This window comes from Falco peregrinus, chromosome 9 (genome assembly GCF_023634155.1).
Source record: "Falco peregrinus isolate bFalPer1 chromosome 9, bFalPer1.pri, whole genome shotgun sequence".
NCBI classification, from domain to species: domain Eukaryota; kingdom Metazoa; phylum Chordata; class Aves; order Falconiformes; family Falconidae; genus Falco; species Falco peregrinus.
Genome location: NC_073729.1, coordinates 8,353,947 through 8,374,157, shown reverse-complemented (window position 1 = coordinate 8,374,157; position 20,211 = coordinate 8,353,947). Strand labels below are relative to the sequence as shown.

General features: G+C 39.1%; 1 protein-coding gene across 8 annotated transcripts in view; it reads right to left on the bottom strand.

Annotated features, from left to right (window-relative positions):
- Positions 1-20,211, bottom strand: part of TUB (TUB bipartite transcription factor) — a 164,806-nt gene that overhangs the window by 23,293 nt on the left and 121,302 nt on the right. For 5 of the 8 annotated variants that reach the window (XM_027784983.2, XM_055813782.1, XM_013298259.3 and 2 more), the window contains exons 4-5: positions 13,163-13,297; positions 1,927-2,094 (exon numbers count right to left, since the gene is read on the bottom strand). In XM_027784983.2, coding sequence (XP_027640784.2) covers positions 1,927-2,094; positions 13,163-13,297 — 303 coding nt within the window. The remainder of the gene's footprint in view (positions 1-1,926; positions 2,095-13,162; positions 13,298-20,211) is intronic. The other 3 variants (XM_055813783.1, XM_027784985.2, XM_027784987.2) reach the window with 1 other exon arrangement.

The window sequence follows — 20,211 nt, the reverse complement described above, 5'->3', positions numbered from 1 at the left end:
TGTAACAGAATTTGACTCACTGGGGAAGCAGAGACACATGCTGAGCGGCTTCTCTCCACAAAGTTAGTGTCAAAGAGTAGAATGGACACAGGTCAGGGCTACGCAAATCTGACAGGACTCAGCCTTTCCCATTAGGCCAGCTAACATTTATCTCTCTGCTCTTCTCCTTATGCTCCTATTCCAGGCAAGAGGAGGACTGACGGGAGACAGCAATTCTAAATGCTTTTCAGACCAACGGGTACATGCCAGTAAGGGCATGCCACAAGCAGTGAAGTGGCAGAGCGGCAGTGGGAATCCAGATGAAAAGCTCTAGCTCTACATAAAGTTTCCCATGAATATTGGGATACTCCTAACTTTCTAACAAGCCTCTTCTGCTGGTATCAAGTGGCAAACCATACACACATAGTAAAAATATTTTATGGAGATGCTGATAGTTGCTGTCTTGTCTTAATACTTCTCTGTGTCTCACAGAGCATAGCTCTGTTAATAAAAATAAGCAAACCTCCACATTCGCATTTAAAAAAAGGTTCCCCCCCTGCCCCAAGCTGAAGCATACTAGTGGTCTACTCTTAGCAGAATCTGTTTGGATCAGGAGTATACTCAGACCTGGTAAGAAAAGGTCAAACCATATATTTAAGAGTATCAAGCAACAAAGCAAAACAAAACCAAATCAAAACAAAAAAAACTCACCCACTGCTTTTATTTTAAAAAAATGAACAAAAAATTGGAGAGAATAAAAATATATCTTAACCTGGAAAAAACTTCAAATATAGAAATGATCCTCAGAGTAAAAATCCCAGTGCTCTGACCTAATTTGAGAAGTCTGTTGATAGTTTTAAATCAATCAGCTTTAGTAAGTAGTGAGCCTGATGATTAAATATTCTGAGCCATGGTCTAAGGCAACACAATCACCACACAGATCAGAACTTGTTAGTCATGCCAACACCCCTCGGACTCAAATGCCCAGGAAATACCGCACTTGGAGAAAATCTGCCCGTTTCAGTTGAAGTTGCTCACATCTGCAGAGTAACGTCCCAGAAAAAATGAATCTTAGTGAGAACTGCTCTGCAGACAAGAGGCGGGTATTTAGGTATGAATAGTCTTTTCTAGATGAGTCAAGTTTGCACTTACATTTTGCTCTTTATACACAAAGAGTTTATTCTTAAAGCATCAGAGCACTCTTGGCTTGAGCCATCTTTGCTTCAAAAGCTGTACACTGAAGAAGAACAACTCCAAAGCAAATGCCTTCAGAAAAAGCTTTGTGAGAATGTTAAGGTATTTTTTTTTCCTTCCTACAGTTAATGTCTAATGAGATATAACAACAGTGCAGGAAGGAAGGGACAGATGCATGAATGTGTACATACACAAGCTATCTCCCAAATCATGCATGCCTCCAGGAGAAAAAAAATATTTCAGAATATTTGAGGACTATGCATGGTGGGAAGTGCTGCAGAATACACAGTGCTATAATTCTCACCTCTGCAGACATGAACACACATTATGAAAACATGAACAATGTTTAACTGACAACACAACTAAAATTAATATTCTAGTTTGAATGTTACTATTTTGTACTCTCTTTTTAACCCTCAAGTAAGTGATTTCCAGGGTTGTATAATATAAAAATGTGAACAGATGGATATGAGCATTAGCATCTGCCTGGTACCTTAATAGCAGCACTGCACTGCAGATGGGAAAGCCGCATCCCTAAGAGCCTGGAGAGCTCTTGTTCCTTGGGACAAAAGAGAACTATTTTTTACTTTTTTCCCCCCCAAGATAATAGAATAGAGTCTAACAGGCTCTGAGGAGAAGAAACACAGAGTAGCAGTCTCTGCTTAGGCTAGGGCTAAGAGTAAGGATAGGAAAAAGGAGTCAGTGTACATCAAGCAAGCAATAATAACAACGAAGGCAGCTTTGGCTACTTACCTTTTTTCTGCATCGCTGTTCGAAGATCTTGTTTGCTTTGCTGTTGTTGGCCACTAGCCATTTTTTCTCCATCATCTTCATCATGGCTAGACCGTCCAACAGTGAGAATCTGCACGTGACTTCCTATCTTCTGAACATTATCTTGAAAAGCTGCTGGGCCATCAATCCCTGTCGAACAATAGCAAAAGCCTTAGTTGTCTTTGTGTCAAGAAGTTACTGAGTTGCTCGCTCACAAAAAGCATCTTTTCCAAGAATCAGAAATCAGAGGTCACATTTCTAAATTTAAACAAGACTAAACTAGCTTCCAAGGCAAACATCTTACTTCCCACATACTGCACTAGAGAATCTCCAAGAAGTGATCAGGATTTCACTGTTGCCCTCCTCACCCCCCAATGCACCAGAAACACTAAAAACTAAACAGAAAAGAACTTCACTAGAGAGGACTGACAAAGAAAACAGATGCAGGTCTCATAAGTCCAGAAACATAAGCCTGAGTCCTAGATTATGCCATGTCCCCTAATAAACAACACTGCTATTATGAATTGATGCTTTGAAATCTTGAAAATTCACAAGTCAATCTAGTAGTACATACAACAGGAAGAGCAGCATGTTAACAAGCATAAATATGCCTACTGAGTTAGTAAATTGCTGTACAGTTAAAACATCACAGTGGAACCATAAAGTAGATAATACATATTCCCTGGAACCTCCATCCTCTGAGATGTTCAAATCCCAACCAGGCACAGTCCCAGGCAACCTGCTCCGAGCAGGGATGTGGGACTAGACGGTGCCCAGAAGGTGCCTTCCAGTCTCAGCCATGCTGTGGTTCTGTGGCTTCTGATGACAGCCAGAAAGAACCTGTTTACCTCCTTGCAGCTGTAAATCACCTCTGAAGACAGAAAAATGAAAAAATGTGTGTTCTTATCACAACCTAACTTTTTTTTTTCTTCAGGACAGCAAGTTAAATCATCAGATTACAAATGTACTTCAGCTTTTAGTTAAGATTTAGTGCTGGTATATATTACTAAATAAGCTATATAAAAATGCACTTTTGTACCAATAAAAATGGTAATATTATCATGTACAGATACACTAAATACGTAAGCCTGTATACTGTTGCTGTTCTGAATTTTTTGTTACTAAGCAAGCAACACTGTGGAGAATTAGCAAGCATTACAAAGAGCTAGTTCAATAAAAGACTATGATGCTTCTCACACCAAACAGAGCTGAATGCATCCTGTAGTGACTGGGATTTTTTCAGACTGTGATCTCCAAGAATACAATTTCAACCCGCTTTGCCAGCAGCTGTCAACTTGCATTAAAGACAACTGGATTACACATTTAGCATGCTTAGCTGTACTTTTCCACTTAAACTTCATATCGCAGTGGCAGTGCAGCAAGTACGGCAAAGAGTGGCCCACACCCTCAGGATCAGGAACAGCACTGGCTGTGCAACTACCTAACAAGATGCAGTCTAACACTGCAGAAGTATTAAATTCACAGAGTTCAAGACCACAAGGATTTATTGACTCATCTGTATCACACAGACTCTTATCTGGCAACTTCCGCACAAACCCTGTAAATTCTGATTTACTGAAAGTAAAACTAATAACAACTAACAATAAATAAAACAATCTGTCCACCGAACCCTGAAGGACTAAATAAAGTCCATGGAAATGTTTCTCTCATCTTGGTGGGGTGGCAATTTCAGGCAGAAGCTCTGTGTGATGCAGAATGAACAGTGTAATTTCCTATGTTGCAGGTGTAATATAGCAACAAACAGAATAGCATTTTTCTTAAAAGTTCTCTCAGGATAAGCACTACAGTAATGGTGCTCCAGAACAGACAGGTAGCTGCTCAAATCCACTCTGGTATTTTTAACAGCTTTAACCACACTAACCATTATCATTAGAGTGGCTGCCTAAAGTTAGATTCTTACCTTAATACTCTTAATGCCTTAACAAATTCAAAGGTGTTAAGCATCCATGAGTTTAACAAGATGCTCGTACCTCATGTGTATCTATCTAGTTCCTTATTAAGCTTTGGACAATACAAACCTAATTTTGACAACCCGTTTCAAAAGGAACAAAACACCTTAATTATTCTTCTTCAAAGCAGAGACTGATCTGCAGCAAATGAAACGCCTTTGACAGCATTAGACATTGCACGGAGACTCTTTTTTCTGATGCCTGCAGAACATTTGCGCTCACATCCCGTGTTGTCAGGAACATCACGTATTATTAAGCGTTAGGACAAAGGCTACACTGGCAGGTCACACTTTCAGAGAAGAAAAATCAATTTCAGTATTCTGAAGAGTGCATCACTGGTAGAGTGTGTTATTAAGCAGTACGAATGGTTCCACTAGTGACCCCATTTAAGGGAATGGAAGATATAGCCAGACGAGGGGGGGGGGGGGGGAGCAGGGAAAGAACCTCTGGTGCATTAGAATACTGTAGATGGTTCGTGGCAAATGCAACACTATTTAATATTTGTATAGTACATCTTTGTAGCTATATATGTATGTGTAAAATGGTATTAAATGCAAGCATACATTTCTTTTTCCTGTATCATGAGATATAATTGTATCTTTGCAAGTCACAGTTCAAAAGGCAGCTTTACTATTAACTACCTAATGTCTGAAAACACTTCCAAGCTTTTGTAATTGTGATACTCAAGGTGGATCTCTCCGGGTGTTCTCACTTTCTTTGCCTAGCTGACTCCTTTTCACCCACTTACTGGAAGGATGGTTCACTGTGCAATAAAACAAACCATTCATGTCTATAGTTACCAGCTTCCCTGTTTAAGGACAGGGTCAAAAGAGGCAAAGAAGCTGAGTGGGCTCTGCCAAAAAGGAAGTCTTTATTGCTACACTCAGTGTTTTCTACAGCTTTTACCAAAAATTAGGTAGAAAAAAACCTGACAGAGATGTCCTGGAACACCTGCTAAGAAGAAGAGGGAATTTCTGAGAGGCAGTGAAGGAGGGCAGGGAGGAAAGAGGGAGATCAAAACAACCCCCGGAGTACCAGTCCCTTCAGTAAAGGCCTTCTGGTAAACTTTGACATGGCCACGTCTCAGATGAAACCCAGAGGTACCAGAAATGAAAACAAAGAAATAATGAAAAAAAAGCAACAGAAAATTGGCATTCATTGGTGTTTCCATCCTATAAACTACTATTTAGCAATGCCTGTATTCTGTTAGCACCTAAAATCTTCTAGACAATATTTATAAATACAGTATCATGCTCTTACAAGCTGGTAATCTAAACTAGCACATAGAATGTTTTTATAACCTGAATTAATCTAAATTCTAAGAAATTCAAAATACATTAGGTGGATATGCACTTAAGTTTGATCTCAGGTATGAGATTTTTAGATAGGATTTTTTTTCTTCTGCTTTAACCACACAAAATGTTAATTACCTACACCCCCCCCCAAAAAAAAAAATTAAAAAAAATCACAAGATCCAGGTCTGGAATGAGGTGACAGAGAAAAAGGTATGGGGAAAAATAAAGGACAGAACTGCTACCGAAAGCCTTGGAAAAGGAATAAAGTTGCAAATCTTGCTTAGTGTTTATGAGGCATAAGAAACAAATCTAAGCTTTTGTGCCTTCTATACCACACTATGCCTGTTTGAAACTTCAGCTTCTAAAGGATGGACCAACAACCCAAAATCCATTCAGTCTCCCTGGATTTAGTAACAACAATGTATTTCAATGATATGAAGTTGAGACCTTGTTTTATTGTTCCAATCCAGCAATTAAAGGAAATATCTTAATGTAAGGGTCACCAGGCATACATTTCTCTACCCCACATGCCCAGCAGCTTTCTGCTGAACCACTTCCAACAAATTTGGTATGTCCTATAGATAGATACTAAAATGAATATGGATGAGCCATCTCAGTTCTACTAGATGTAGTTATCAAATTTCTTTCTGATGAACAAGTACAGACTGCATGGGATGGCAGCTACAGACCCTGAAGTACATCACTCCTCCTTGGTCCTACAGATCTAGAGGTCCTTTTGGGGTGTTTTTTCCTTCTCCCACAACAGCACTAGTAGAGCATGACAAGTGCAGTTCTGGCTATCCATTTGATACCCATGCATTTTTGTTTCAGCTTCACAATCTTCCAAAATTATTTTTTCAGGAACGAAATACAACTTCCTAACCCTATTTGCAAGTGGGAAACTAAGGGTATAGTCATGCTGAACGCAAGTCTTAGATGTTCAATAGTCCTGTCTAAACCCAGAATCTGTAACAGATTAGGTCCAAGTGGAACTTCCTCTCAAAACTGGATAGAAATTGAGCATTTCTAGACACCCCATCAGAGAAATTCTCAAAGTCATCACAGTCTAATGACTCTATAATACTACAGTAGAATACCAACATTAAAGAGGATAGGGCAGAACTGCAATTTTGATTACTTCATTGCTCCAGAGATAATCAAGAAAGAGTATTTAAATTTTTAAGGGACAATGGGGTAAGGGGAGAAGGTCAAATGGGAGGAAAAGAGTACATACTACTGAGCTTTGTATGACCAGGGAAAGCTCAGAGAGGCCGCTGATACGTGTGGCCACTACTTCTAGATGAGCACAAGACCAAACATGAGGAAAGATTTTGCTATCTGACAGTAGTGTACGATGCACTACGGTAGTCTTGAAAAAATCAGTTACAGATTAAATATATGGCAAACTACCCAGCAGCAAATTACAGGCATAAGCATAGTGAGTCAGCTCTCCAAAACATTATTTAAGTATTTAACTATATACTACATGAATCCCCAGTAATTGGATCTTGCAGGAAAAGAATTTAATTGTATTTATACACATCATGTTCCTTTCTGCATGCATTTATACATGCAAACATTTTGCTGTGAAAAGATTTTCAGCAAATGTTATTTCCTCTTAGTTTTTAAATGAACTCTTAAGTACAGGAAAGAATGATTAACTGATTATTCACAGAGAGTCTTTACTACTCCTAAGACACCATGAAAAGACAGATTTCTAAATTATTTGAAAATAATGGTTACAATAAATTAAGAATTTCTTCATAGGACATCTTCAAACTAAGAAAGAAACTAAAAAGGAAGTTATCATACATCAGAGAGAACTAACTGAGCTCAGTGACTGAACAGCAAATGAGATTACATATCAGGAAAGGAACATAGCATAGAAAACAAGTATTTCTGTCCCTACTTTACAAATGAGGAACTGCAGGACACAAAGATTCTTGTCATTTTATAAAGCATTTAAGACACAAATTCAACACATGAAGTCAGGCATATTGCTCACAGACTAAGTTTTAAGAATGCTTAAGCCCTTTGCAGACCAGATCTGAAGAGTTGACCGAGGTCAGGCAAGAGGTCCCTGGAAGAGAAAATCTCAAGCCACATTTTCTGAGCTCAGTTACATCAACAAGGGTTCTACAAGTATGTCCTTCCTCTACAAACACGCTGACAGCAAACGCAGGCACACTAGATATTTTATATTTTTTTTTTAAATCTTCTTGTATGTGCCTTCATAGGCAAGATACCAGGTTGGATAAGCCACCGGGTCCAACACAGAATTCATACCCACATGGGTAACACCCAAGGCTGTGGCCAGCAGCAACGCTGCAATTGCAACTGTTCTTCAGAAGCACTGCTATTCAGAAGCTGCTCTTCCTCCCAAATTAGGGATGGCAGCATGACCCTTCAAAGGCCAGCTGGCCTCCTCCGAGGTCAAAGACAGGGAGTCTGTCCTCAGAGAAATCTGTTCCTGTTAGACTGACAGCAGAACAAATAAAGAGTTTTGTCCTTTAAAGAACTTGGCTTAAAGCAAACCCTGCTTCCGCTTCTATTGTCTCAAGTGATACACGTTTGAAACTAGAAAGACAAAACAACAGTTGATTATGTTTTTTTGAATTCTGCATTCCTCAAGAAGTGTGACCACTGGGTATAATAATTTACCTCCAGAACAGTGGAACAAGAAAGTAGTATTTCACTCCCTCTCCCTCCCTCTCTCAATCAGATGAACCTATCCTCAAAAGGAATTAACTGAAAAACCAGAATATTTAAAGGAGGGAAAAGCATTTTTTGAGTCTATTTTTGAGGACTATTGTAGCTGTCAGTATTTTGTAAGCCATTTCCTAGTACATGGCTGTTCTCACAGGGGCTGCACATCCACTGATATGGGTTCCAGCAACTGCAAAATCACAAAGGGATTTGTTTATGGGGAAAGGGGGCGAAGAGAAATTTTTTTTAGGAAAGGACAGCTGGAGGTGATTTAGTCCAAACTTCCATCAAAACAAGGGCTACTGCTAAGACCAGACCAGGACACCAAAAGGAAGTGCTTGAGCACCAAGCTCTACATTCACTTTGACGAAATCTAGAAAACTGTAGCAGGAACTGTACTTTCATAAATCTCTATCCTGAGGAGGCCAGAATGAATTCTTCACAATCTAGTTCACGTGTTGCCAAAGCACAGCCTGAAAGGGTTCTCAGATCTAGAAATAACAGGACTTTTCTTGGTGGAAACTCACTTATTGTTCCTCCTACCCTTTCTCTTTAATGCACAAAGAAGCTGAGATAAATCTACTCCACATGAACTTCCCTCCCCTTGTCAGAAAGGAAGTGTTACAGTGAGAAATGATGCTTCTTATCCAACAAATGGTGCTGCTTTCTTAAGTCAGCCAGCATTAATGCAGTTGCTTGTTACATATAAAAATGGGACAGGATGCACAAATCAAAACAGACAGACAGGCGTGAAAGGGAGAAAAGAAACACAGAAGCAGCAAACCAAATCAAAACGTGAAATAGCCATCCTGGCAGAAAAAGCGCTGTGTCTCAGAGCAGCTCATTTGCTTTCTGACTCTCATAAGGACAGCAGGGAATACTCAACATGCTATAGACTTTAAACGTACAACATAAAAGAAAAATTGCTGGGAAGGTATTATTTGACCATTTAAACACATCCATATTCCTTGTTTCAGTGACAAAAATCTTCATTTATATAGCCCACGGCAGCGCGTGAACCAGTGCAGTTCAGAGCAGGGTTCTCCTAGAATGTACTTACATGCCAGAAGTGCAAGACTGCTAGGAAAAACACTCAGAAATAGACAAAGAAACAACAACATCAACTTTTCACAGAATGATTCCTGAATTCTCATATTAGATTTCACTTTGAATTAACTCCTTGCTTTGCATGGTCTTCTGGGGCTTTTTTAAAGGTTGTGGTTTTATGTTCCTGTTTGGCTTTGCCCCATTCATTGCACATAGCCAAAAAAGCACTTTATCCAGTATATTTATTGATTTCTTCACAACCCTGGGGGGGGACATCCAACCAAACACAAAAACCCACACCACTATGTACCTGTGATACTTTTTCAAAGAATCATCAAGGTATTTGATATCTAAAGATGCTCTGGTTTTGTATTTTTAACACTATGTAGGGTGCATACTTTTCATAGGTTCCTGCTGCAACTATGTTCACTTGTTTGCATTATTTTTCTGTGGAACTATCTAGCAACACTGTACACTAATTTCAGTAATATCCTTCATCACGCCTTACTAGCATCACAAATCAAATCAGAATTTGATCCACTGTCTTCCCTGGAAGGACAACCCTTTTTTCAACAAACAAAATTCATTTGTTGCATTTTGGGGGTTTTTCCAATATTGAATATATCATGTCAAACAATAAACTGGGAGAACTTTCAAAAATACCAGTTTAATGAGCTAAGCTAATACAAAATGTTATCAGTTTACTGCATTTTCTTACTGCCTCACAAAATGATGTTTCTTTTTAAAAATAGGCACAGGATATACTGGATACCACCATTAAGAATGTAATGCAAGAAATAATCACAGATTTTGAAAAAAAATTGCTAAATACCACACACTAGCCATCACAGAATTACAAAACATGCTGACCCCTACCTTGAGAAGCACAAGCAGTGCTACGTGAGCAATTAGCCACATTCCTTTTCTTGCCTTATATCAGCATAACCTCATTAAACCTAGTATTTCCCTTGTGTTTGTCTTTAGAACATTGTTCTGATCATAGTTTCGTCATTCTTGGAGCCACTTAAAAAAGCAGCACACATCTAAGACCAGAGTACAATCATTATACTACAGCTTCAAGAGCAATTCATGTATAATTCAATTTATTTTTTTCTCTGAATTAGCTTATTATTCACAGGATCTGGTCTAAAGGTTTTTTTCTTAAAGCACAGAGAGCTTGGCTATGCTTACAGAGGTGATGCTCACTATAGCTAAATACTAACAGAAACCTTGAAAATGCTATTTTAGCATGTAAAGTGCATTCACCCCGCTGGTTTACAGGACATACAAAGGTTACAAAGTGGAGACAAAACCTGAAGCAATTGAAAAGCTGAAAGCAGAACCTAAACCTGCCAAGATTTGGTCAAATTACCAATGAACTTCCTCACACAAAATCTCTTGTGTCACAAAACGGTGTAAGACCATTTACCCTTCATCCATTTTCATTGGTTAGATCTTAAGTTATTAGCAAAACCATTCAATATTATTATAAAATCTTTTCTTAAAACTCACATTCACTCTTAGAAGTAACTGAAAAATTGACATAAGTTCAACTCAGGGTTCTGCAACCACTTCCATTTTCTTCATTCTTAAGTAACACAACTTAGCTATGTCTCTAGTGGATTGATCAGTAAAATACCTCTGGAATTTTAAAGTTGCATTCAGTTTTACTTTTTTATCCAATAACAAAATATTTTGCAGCTTCAATAAGGATGCAAGACTGGAAATCCAGTTACAATCCCCTGCAAACCCTCCACATTTACAATATTATCAAAGGTAAACTAGGTATGATTCCAAGGGTGAAACTATACATGAAGGAACAGTTAAATACCAGTATCTGGAAAAAAGTAGATGAGCTGGATGAGAAGGGACTACGTGTATGCTCTGAACATGCTTTAAGTGACAGGGATATTGCTTCTGATTTGTTATTAATCATTAGCATAAACTCCAGGAGAGGAGACACTCATAATGTGTGATGAGCAGCACCTCCACTTCATGGAAAAGTACGTAAGATGCAATTGATGGGCAAATGCTGAAGGCCAGGGAAGACTATACATAGCATAGCAGGATGAGCACTAAGAATTGCAGCAGAAGCAGAGGTTTCTACAGCTGACAATACTAGTTTCCAACACATAGAGCAGTATCAGCATGCCAAAGTTCTCAGTCTACATAAAGTGACATTACTTTTACTGACACAACTTGCTTCTATTAAAATATGCCAACATTTGCCTGTCTGGGGAATTTTTCAGAAAATGAATAAAAATATTAATCGCATATGAGAAAAATACGAGGTGTTTCCTGCTATGAAATAATAAAAACCTGTGCAATTCCTTCACAGTAAGCACACACTGCCTACACCTAGCAAGCAAGTTCTCAGAGAGCCACCCAGCAAGGGCAGCCCCCAGCATGCATGTGAGCAGTGTCTGCAGAACAGCCCTGCAATCACACACTCCAACAAGGACTGCTTCTTGCTAGGTGCCTCACTAGCCTGCAGCTAGAATTTTGTTCACAGAGTATTTCAGCCAGGCGCTCATCAGAAAACTACCTAGAAGACATGTGAACGTGTACGCATGTTTGCTGTTACACAGTGCAAATTTCTCAAACCAAACGTGCTGTAATTGACCAGCACAGTATCTCAAGTTCTGAGCACAGTACAGATACAGACAGCCCATAAAGGCAAAACGGGCACTACATGAGATGAAACAGAGCCTCACGGTTATGCAGTAACTATTATTTAAGTACTACCCCCACACAATGCTCATTCAAAAGAATGCCTAAGACAGGCTTTCTTTTAAACTAGTAAACGAATTTTTGCTCTTCAGCAAGAGGTAATTCAAAATAAAATTTGGCATCTGTATTCCTATGCTGGAGTGGCATCATTTTTACATTAAATTGAGAAACATTAGCTTCCTCTTCACTCATTTGGCCAACAATGTTTATATTCAGTTAATTTTAGCTTTGACTTTTACTTATTAAGGCTAAGTATTGACACACCATCTTTTTTTCAAATACATGAATGAAGTCTTTACCTCGGGGCCAGACTCTAAAGCCTACCTAACCTAGGGCTTTCTTTGCAGCCAGAAGGACCACAGACGTAAGAGACGCTGGAGAGTCAGATCTCAAGAATTAAGCTGCAGTATGTAAAGGATGTGTAAAGGATTTTGATAAGGTAGGCTCAAGGCCTGCAAAATCCTTACAGATAAGCCCCAATACTCTTGACCTCAGTAATTACCCTTATTAGTCACTGCTATCTTTAAATAGACTCGTCAAGGATAGACAGTTTTCTTACTTAAGCAATAATGGAGAGACTGCTGGACACACAAGAATACAGTACAGTCCAGGCAGGACAGTATTACAGTGGCTTTATCCAAGAACTGCAAATTATTGGAAAGGTATTTATTTCATTAGTCATTTGATATCAGCTAAAAAGAAACTGTATGTTGTACAAACCCTCTCTCTTTCTGTGAGTGTGCATGTATACACACACACATATACAAAATTTTAATACCTCTAAAGTAGCTCGTTACTTCTTCCATCTAGTCGAAGTAGCTCAAATGGTAAATGTAATAATGGCAATGTCATTTTTACCTACCCTTTTGTCATTATCAGTAGTATATTTTTTTGTCTACCTAATCTTACCCAAAGCCACTGCTGAAAATTTTCCATACAAACGCTTCCCGTGTGTCAGCCAAGTGGGACAGAGTAACACTGAAGTAACAACTTGAAGAACCCCTTTGAGGATGTTCTCCCAGTTTTGTTGAAATGATTTTCTAAATGCCCACTTAACCTCCAATTTGTATCATTTAAAGCTCAGTAAGAGTCTGGACAGAAATGAATGCAATTTAAGACTGTTTCTCCAAATTACATTACATGAAGATAGCCTAACATCCCACAGTGGTGTAAAATGGGTCTCATTTCTGTAACGCTGCAGGAAAACACCAGCATCTTTCCATCAGTACCTTTGTCCTCCTCTGCAATTCGAACACTCTCCTTTGGAAAAGACTCAGTTTACAAATTTTAGCCCTCCTTCACCCCCAGGCTGTACATGTCGAGACAAGACCAAGTCACTCACATTTTCCAATCTCATACAAATTTCAAGAAATTACTTTTAGGCGATTTTCAGAAATTCAAATAAACAAAAAAACAAAGAGGTATTTTGCAGTCAATTCAACATCTGGCATTTAGCCGCATGCAGCTAACCTTTGTGTTTCCCTTTTTTCTCTTTTCTGGTGCTGCCAGTCTGACAACTCGCAGCTGCTGCCTTGGTTTTTTTAGTTGGTTTCGGAGCTTGGGCATCCACTACCACTTTTACATCTTCCTGTTCGGCCTCCTGCACTGCTTGAGAGATTCAGGGTACCCCACCAAAAACAAAAACGGAGAGAAAGAAGAGAGAAACAGAAAGAGAGGAGAGATTGAATTGAGAACACTGTGAAGGCATAAAAGGGTAAGCAGACATAGCAGAGTTTTTTTGGTATTTCAGACAATTCATGCAGAGAGGAAAGTCAAATAAAACAGAATTTGCACAGCTACAGTAAAAACCTGGAAGTATTAGTTTAGTTGGGATGTATTTCTGAACTTTTGCCTCCTTCCAATAATATATCAGCTCCGAACTTTCAGGCCAAAAGTGACACCAGAATATTAATGTGTTGGTGAGCTATTCTAGGAAGCACTTTTGCTCATGGTAAAGTTCTGCCAGACTGATCATCAGCAGTGGCAGCAAGAAGGCAGAAAAATTTTATTTAGACTTTGTGTAGTGCCTATGCTTAAAGCTACATCCTAACCCTGTAAACAAGGAATCATCGGAAGGTTATTTTCAGAACACATGTTGCACAACTCTACATAACACAGTATGACAAGGAGAACGGCCGTGCATTTTATGTTGAAACTGTACACAAGCAGAAATTAAAAACTCCTCCTACTTTGTAACATACACAAATTAATTCTTTAGAAGTCTCAACATAATATGCATGGCATAAACTTTGAATGTCAGCATAATTCATGCAATGCTAGTTGTTTTCAAAGTAAAAAGGGGCTTTACAATTTTCTAAAAGCATGACACACTTTGAGGTCAATCTTTATTCTGGCCAGGCAAAGCCTTGAAGTGAAATAATATTGAGTTTACAAAGGCATAAAACCAATTACCTTTGTGAAATACATAAAGCAATCATCAAACTTCACACCCCAAACAAAACAACCTGTAGGTGGGCACTGAGGGATTTTGGTGCCAGCTGCTGGTCACAGTTAATTGCTAAGCCCCACTGGCTTCACGTGGTGACTGCGGTTTACCTCAGAGGAGTATCACCCTGGCACCTGGGGCCTCCCACCATCACTTCCTTTTTCCCCAAACTAAAATGCTTTCTTTAAAAGGATAAAAAGAGTCCATTAAGAGACCTTACTGGAGAGAACTGGCCACCCATAAAATTAATTTTTAAATATCCTGACAAACTTCATAAACCCCCAAAGACCAAAAGATGGTCAACGATGTGTGGACTGCCAGTTATCTCTCTTTGAAGATGGAAGTCCTCCCCAGGCTTCTGGTCTGTGAGGCAACTTTCTTGTTTACCAAATCCTTCATGCACATGAATAGGAGTAGAAACACCAAGGAGATTCTCTAAAGGAGTAAGATGACGGGTTTAACCATGTCTGTGAAGACTGTAGTTTACAAACCTACAGTTACGCTCCTCAGCACAGCAATCTGTTATGAATAGCATTGCATTCACAGCACAATGAGCATCTGAGAAACTCAAACACATGCTCCTTTTCTCATTACGTAGAGGAACAGTTCAAGGTTTATAGAGAATATACACTGATTTAGTAGAGGAGTGACTATAAGCCCAAAGAAACAGCTGGTCACCGCCTGACCCCTCATTCCTGTCTTTATCAATCACTAATCACAAGACTGCAGTTCTTTTGCTGAGTGTAAAGGAGCACTGGATGTGAGTAAGATGTAACCAAAGGTATGAGTGCACAGGGCACCAGGGAAAATGGCACATAAAAGACAGTACACCGGGTCTTACTTCCACAGGCATGGCAGCCTCAGACTAAGCAGAAAACCAAACAGTCCTAACTCCACAGTCTCTAAATAGGTATGATTTGCCAACCCAGCAATCTATCCTGTATCTGTGGCTCGGTCTCTCTTTAAAAACTGGAGTATGTTCTTTTAATTGTTTTAAAGATTATAATCCACATTATAATTAAATTCAGTACTTTACAAATGACCTATATTAAATGACCAGACAGTTCTTGAAATCATTTAAAAAATGACCATATTCATTCACTCAGATGAAGCATCATTTACTTGGTCCAAAGCAATGATTAATCAGCAAAGGATGAAACATTCTGACATTGTTAATTGAAAAGTTGAAGACTTACTTCACTATCTTGTCAGCCATCCTTTGAATTAACACGTAAAAGCCTGAAGCTTTTTGAATTACTTTTGTCGCATAACTTTCAGCAAGAGATACCTAATTATAAGTACAGTGATGGAGCTCTAAAGGACAGAGAAAGAAATATTTCCATTGCTTTATAAGGCAGAGAAGAAGATTTCAGTCCAGTAGCTATTTTGAGCGTATACCATCACTGTTGTCTATGGTAAACAGGACTTTCAGACATAAGTAATGGAGGCTGCAAAATAAGATTTAACCCAGAAGCATGCAGATACTGCAGCTGGGTTCATGAAGGAATTGGCACAGGATTTCCTGCTTCTAATTACAGATGCTTTCCCAAGTTTTACCATTACATTTAAACCACTACCTCTAAAATAAATCCAAACCTAATCGCAAAATACCAACTCCACCACAAAATCATCTTAGTTATTAACTATTCAGCAAACAGCAGAACTCAGCTGAAGCTCATCCACTGTTTTCTCTTGTGACTGCAGATATCAAAGAAGTTATGTAGCTTTGCTACTGACTGTACAAATTCAGTTCAGGACAGTACAGAGATCCAGGGGACTTGGCTACATATTTGCACAGGGTAAGCACTGGTCTCCCCTGCCCAGAAGTGCTGACCCCCACCAAATACCCGCCAGGTAAGTGCTGCCCAGGGCCAGTCAATACTTTGATCCTTGCAGAGGAGTGGGCAATGGGCCACCTTCTGAAGCCTGCCAGCTTTGCTCAGTGGGTCCAACAGATTTACATGTGGAGCTAAGTAAAAAACACTGTTTTCTGTTTTCTGTTTCCAGTGCCTTCTCTTACCCTGGAGAGTTGTAAGAGCCAACATTTCCAATACTCTCTGCACTCACCTGGCAGCTGGTCATTAGTGTGTGGAGCTTTGAACTCACTGAACCAGCATTCCTAGTCTGTCTTTGCAGAGATGAAGCAATTCGTAGAAGCAATGTTTATCCCCAACCACTTTATCAGCAGATTAAATGTCTTCTCCTCTGCCCTTTACTACATCTTTGGATCACTAAGGAACAGTCTGACAAGAATTTCCCTTCTCAGCAGGTTAGGAACACCTTGAAGCAAACTCTAACCTGCATTCTCCACAGGCTCTAGACAGCCCCATAAAACAATTCACAGTTCCCTGCAAGAAAGCCTGAATAAGGAAAATGAGATAAACTGGCCTCCCTAGATAATATTGACTGATATGACAATATGATTATGTCCTTAGTTGGACATTAAAAAGTTTAAAAGAAAGGTAGGCAGTACCACAGGATAAATAAATAAAGAACCTTAAATGCAGCTATACAGGGATAGAGTTTCACAGACTTTCACTCAAAAAATGCATTAATTTCAGTACAAAGAAGATTTAGGCAACTTTTAAAATCCCTACTGATCCCCGCCTTAAACAAACCACCTTTGAAAATCTAGCCTGATACTTTGTATGCCCAACCCCAAATTATTAAAATCTTCACTTAAAAAAGCTCTACAGATTTTCCTTTCCCATTAGAATAATCTGTTTGTACTAGAATTCATATTTAGACAAGACAAAAATGGAGAAGCATATGTTGTGTTGAGACAGAATTCCAAACAGCAAATAATGCTGGACTCTCAGATCTGATGTTTCGTTCTCATTTGGACTCATAAATTGTAAGAAGTAGTTCTGAGATAAATGGCAAGCTCTCAGACAAAGCAATGACATGATTTTAATTTTAGTGTTATTCATCAATGTTCATGAAATCAAGTACTGACTACTAACCTCGATACAGTATTAGAAAAAAATACTTTGGAGGATACAGAAAAGAGCACAGATTGCAATATTAGTTCAGGATCTGGGCTGAAAAGAAAAAAAGGTATTAACACAGTATGAGGTGAGTGTAGAAGGACTTGCACCAAAGCAGAGAAGGGCAGTGTCCTGGCTTTGCCTTGCATCACCAGTGGGCTGACTACTAAAAGCAGGAAAAAGAAGTCTCTCCCATGAACCAGTTCTATGTGGGAAAACACTGCATGTTACAGGGATAAAGCTACAACACAATCAAACAAAAGGATGCAATTTATAAGTAAGTGAATACTCTATGATGCAGACAAACACAGAATTGAAAAAAATAGTGAAAGATAGTTACCCATACATATTTCTATGAGTGAATGAAAATGAAAAGCGTGTTTTTCCATCTGGCCTTCATGAGAAGTTCACACAGGAAATTAGTTTCAAAGTAGCATGCAATGAAAATGCAGGAGTTTTTTTCCATTTGCATGACCATTTTCTTGATATGAGTGCTTGCACACTCTCATGAACTTAAGAGGAAGAAAGAAAAAAAATATCTATGAATCGTAACTTACCAATCTCTATCACATAAAAGTGCCATGTGCTAAAAAAAAAAAAGTTTTTTGATCAGTACACTATGTGAAGAATGAACTGAGTGAAAAATCACAAAAAAATTATCATTTTAAATGGATGCATTAAAAATTTGTGTAGTCTGTCTGGAAAACACCTTCAGTAGAAAGAGGCTGAATCATATGATGAGGGATGCGAGACAAATAATTGGCTCAACTGTGTAAGGCAAATATTCATTATATTTACCAATGTCCTCTCAACTGTGAAAGTAAAATCCGGAATCAGTATCACGCAAAGAAAGATAAACTACAGTTCAGTCAGAGTATACCTTAACAAACCAATGCAAATTGGTTGTCCTTTTCTTACAGTTGCCTAAGATGGTCTTGTGTTTCACTGTAAGAATGGCTTGCTGTTTTACTTTGCAAAGTTCTAGCCTTAGTGAATCGTGTTGCTTATTTGGGCTGTTGTTCATTATTACTTTATTTCATCAACTTAGATTCTCAACTGGTCTAGCATTTCTACAATCACCTCAAAGAGACTGGATTCGATCAGAAATACTCTGAAGATGGGAAAACCCACTGTATTTTACAATGCAATGGAATTTTTTCATTAGTTTTATATAGACAATTAGTTAAATACAAGGGCCTGAATTAGGCATGTTAGTTACTATTTAATCACACGCAGAGATTTGATTTCTGCTTTAAAATGGTTATAATCAAAGGTATTACCCCTGCAGCTAGTAACAGATTCCAGATGCCCAAAAGCTTACATTGCCTATAAACTCCCTATGGCTCCTTGCAGTTTACGTATAACACTGATGTGTTGACCAGGGTGATTTTATAAAGGCTAAAATACTCGTAAGTGAAAGTGAACATGAATGAGCTGAGAAAAAAGGAACAAGCATGCACAAGAGCCTGGTGCTGCCTAAGGACGTTACTAAAAGCTCACTGCTGTAAGATTTCCTCAGAAAGAACAAAGAAAGGAATTAAAGAAAAGATTCTTCATAAACCTCCCATATCTGACACTGGAGAGGGGGAAAGAGGAGAAAGCATGTAGAATGGAGGCTTAATAGCAAATTTTGGACTCTTTGGGAAAGGAGACAACTAGAGTAAGGAAAGCTGAAATTGTCCACAAAAAAGCTTTGCCAGGAAGATGAAGGACAAAAAGAAACTACAGAATTACGTTGTGTGTTGGGGCCCTGAGGGCACCAGTAGGCTTTAATTGCCCTAAGGAGCCTCCCTGGGGGCCTCTACCTGCACCCTGCCCGTGGGATATGGCTCCCTTTCTGCCCAGCTGGGCTCTGCTGCCAGCCGGGCTGTGTGCCGCTTCCCAGCTGCCTCTCCTGCTACGCCGTAGGTAGCTCATCGGCTCCAGGGGCCCCTCATATGTACACTGCAGCCTTGCCTCCTGGCCCCATCTCCTCTCCACTCTGGAGGGCCCTGGCCCCAGTTCATCCCTTGTGCCTGGGACCACTGAGAACCCTGTTAGCAGCGGCTGGCTCTGCCCACCACGCTGAAAGCCTGTAGGGTGGTGCTCCCTGGCACAGAGATTGTCAAAGGCAGAAAATAACAGCTAGTTGTCTAGTAGCAACTAAAAGTAAACGTACTTCAAGTGGAAATTTAAAGCAAAGAGAAGGGAATTTTTCAAGCAATTTTTAAGCAATTGCCTCTAAACTTCCTTCTCAAGTCCTTCAGTACCAACAACCACAAAAAGACCTGTAAACCACCTGCTACCCGCTGCTCTCTGGTCCTTGCTGCTGGGTGAGTTTGTTTATTTTGGAAATGTACTAGTGCAGTAAGGACTGCGGATAAATCAAAAAGGTGTTTTAAAGGATGAAGGTGAAGAGACTGCGGCTGAAAGGGAGATCACAGAATATATGCTTATTGGAAATTAAGTGTTTTGCCTGCATGGTACTTGGGAGTGCTGCCTGATCTCAGTATTAATAGTCTTGAGCACAGAAAATTCCTTGCTATCTACAAAAAATAAACTAATACCATCTCATTACAAGATCAGTGGAAAACAGGAATGGCAAAACACTGTTTTGATGAATACGCAAATATATGGGTTTTTAAAGGAATGGTTAACTGATGTCACCTTATAAAGTTGACAGCTTGGTACTCATCAGACAACTCTCTCATCATTCACAGTAAAGGAGCAGAACGACACATCAAATTTAACAATCCAGACCTATGACTTGTCATCAAAAGTGTGTTCAACACACCACACAACCATTGCATCTAGATGCACTGCCAAATGTCAAAGAAGGAAAGTAAGAAAGTAATTTTGCCTTTTCACACATGGTTAATCTAAATTTCTAAATTGGAAGTTGCCATGAAAATTACTGTGAGAGTATCTAATTGAAAACATTTTTAATTTCAAGTCTTTAAAAAAAAAAAAAGGCACAGCTGCAACAAAGTATGGTAATATTAATGAAAGCAGATCTGGCACTCATTCAAATCTCTGCCTTCCTCAGCGCTGTGAAAATAAAAATCGCTCCCCAATGGAAATCCACCATTTTCACAGAAATACAATTA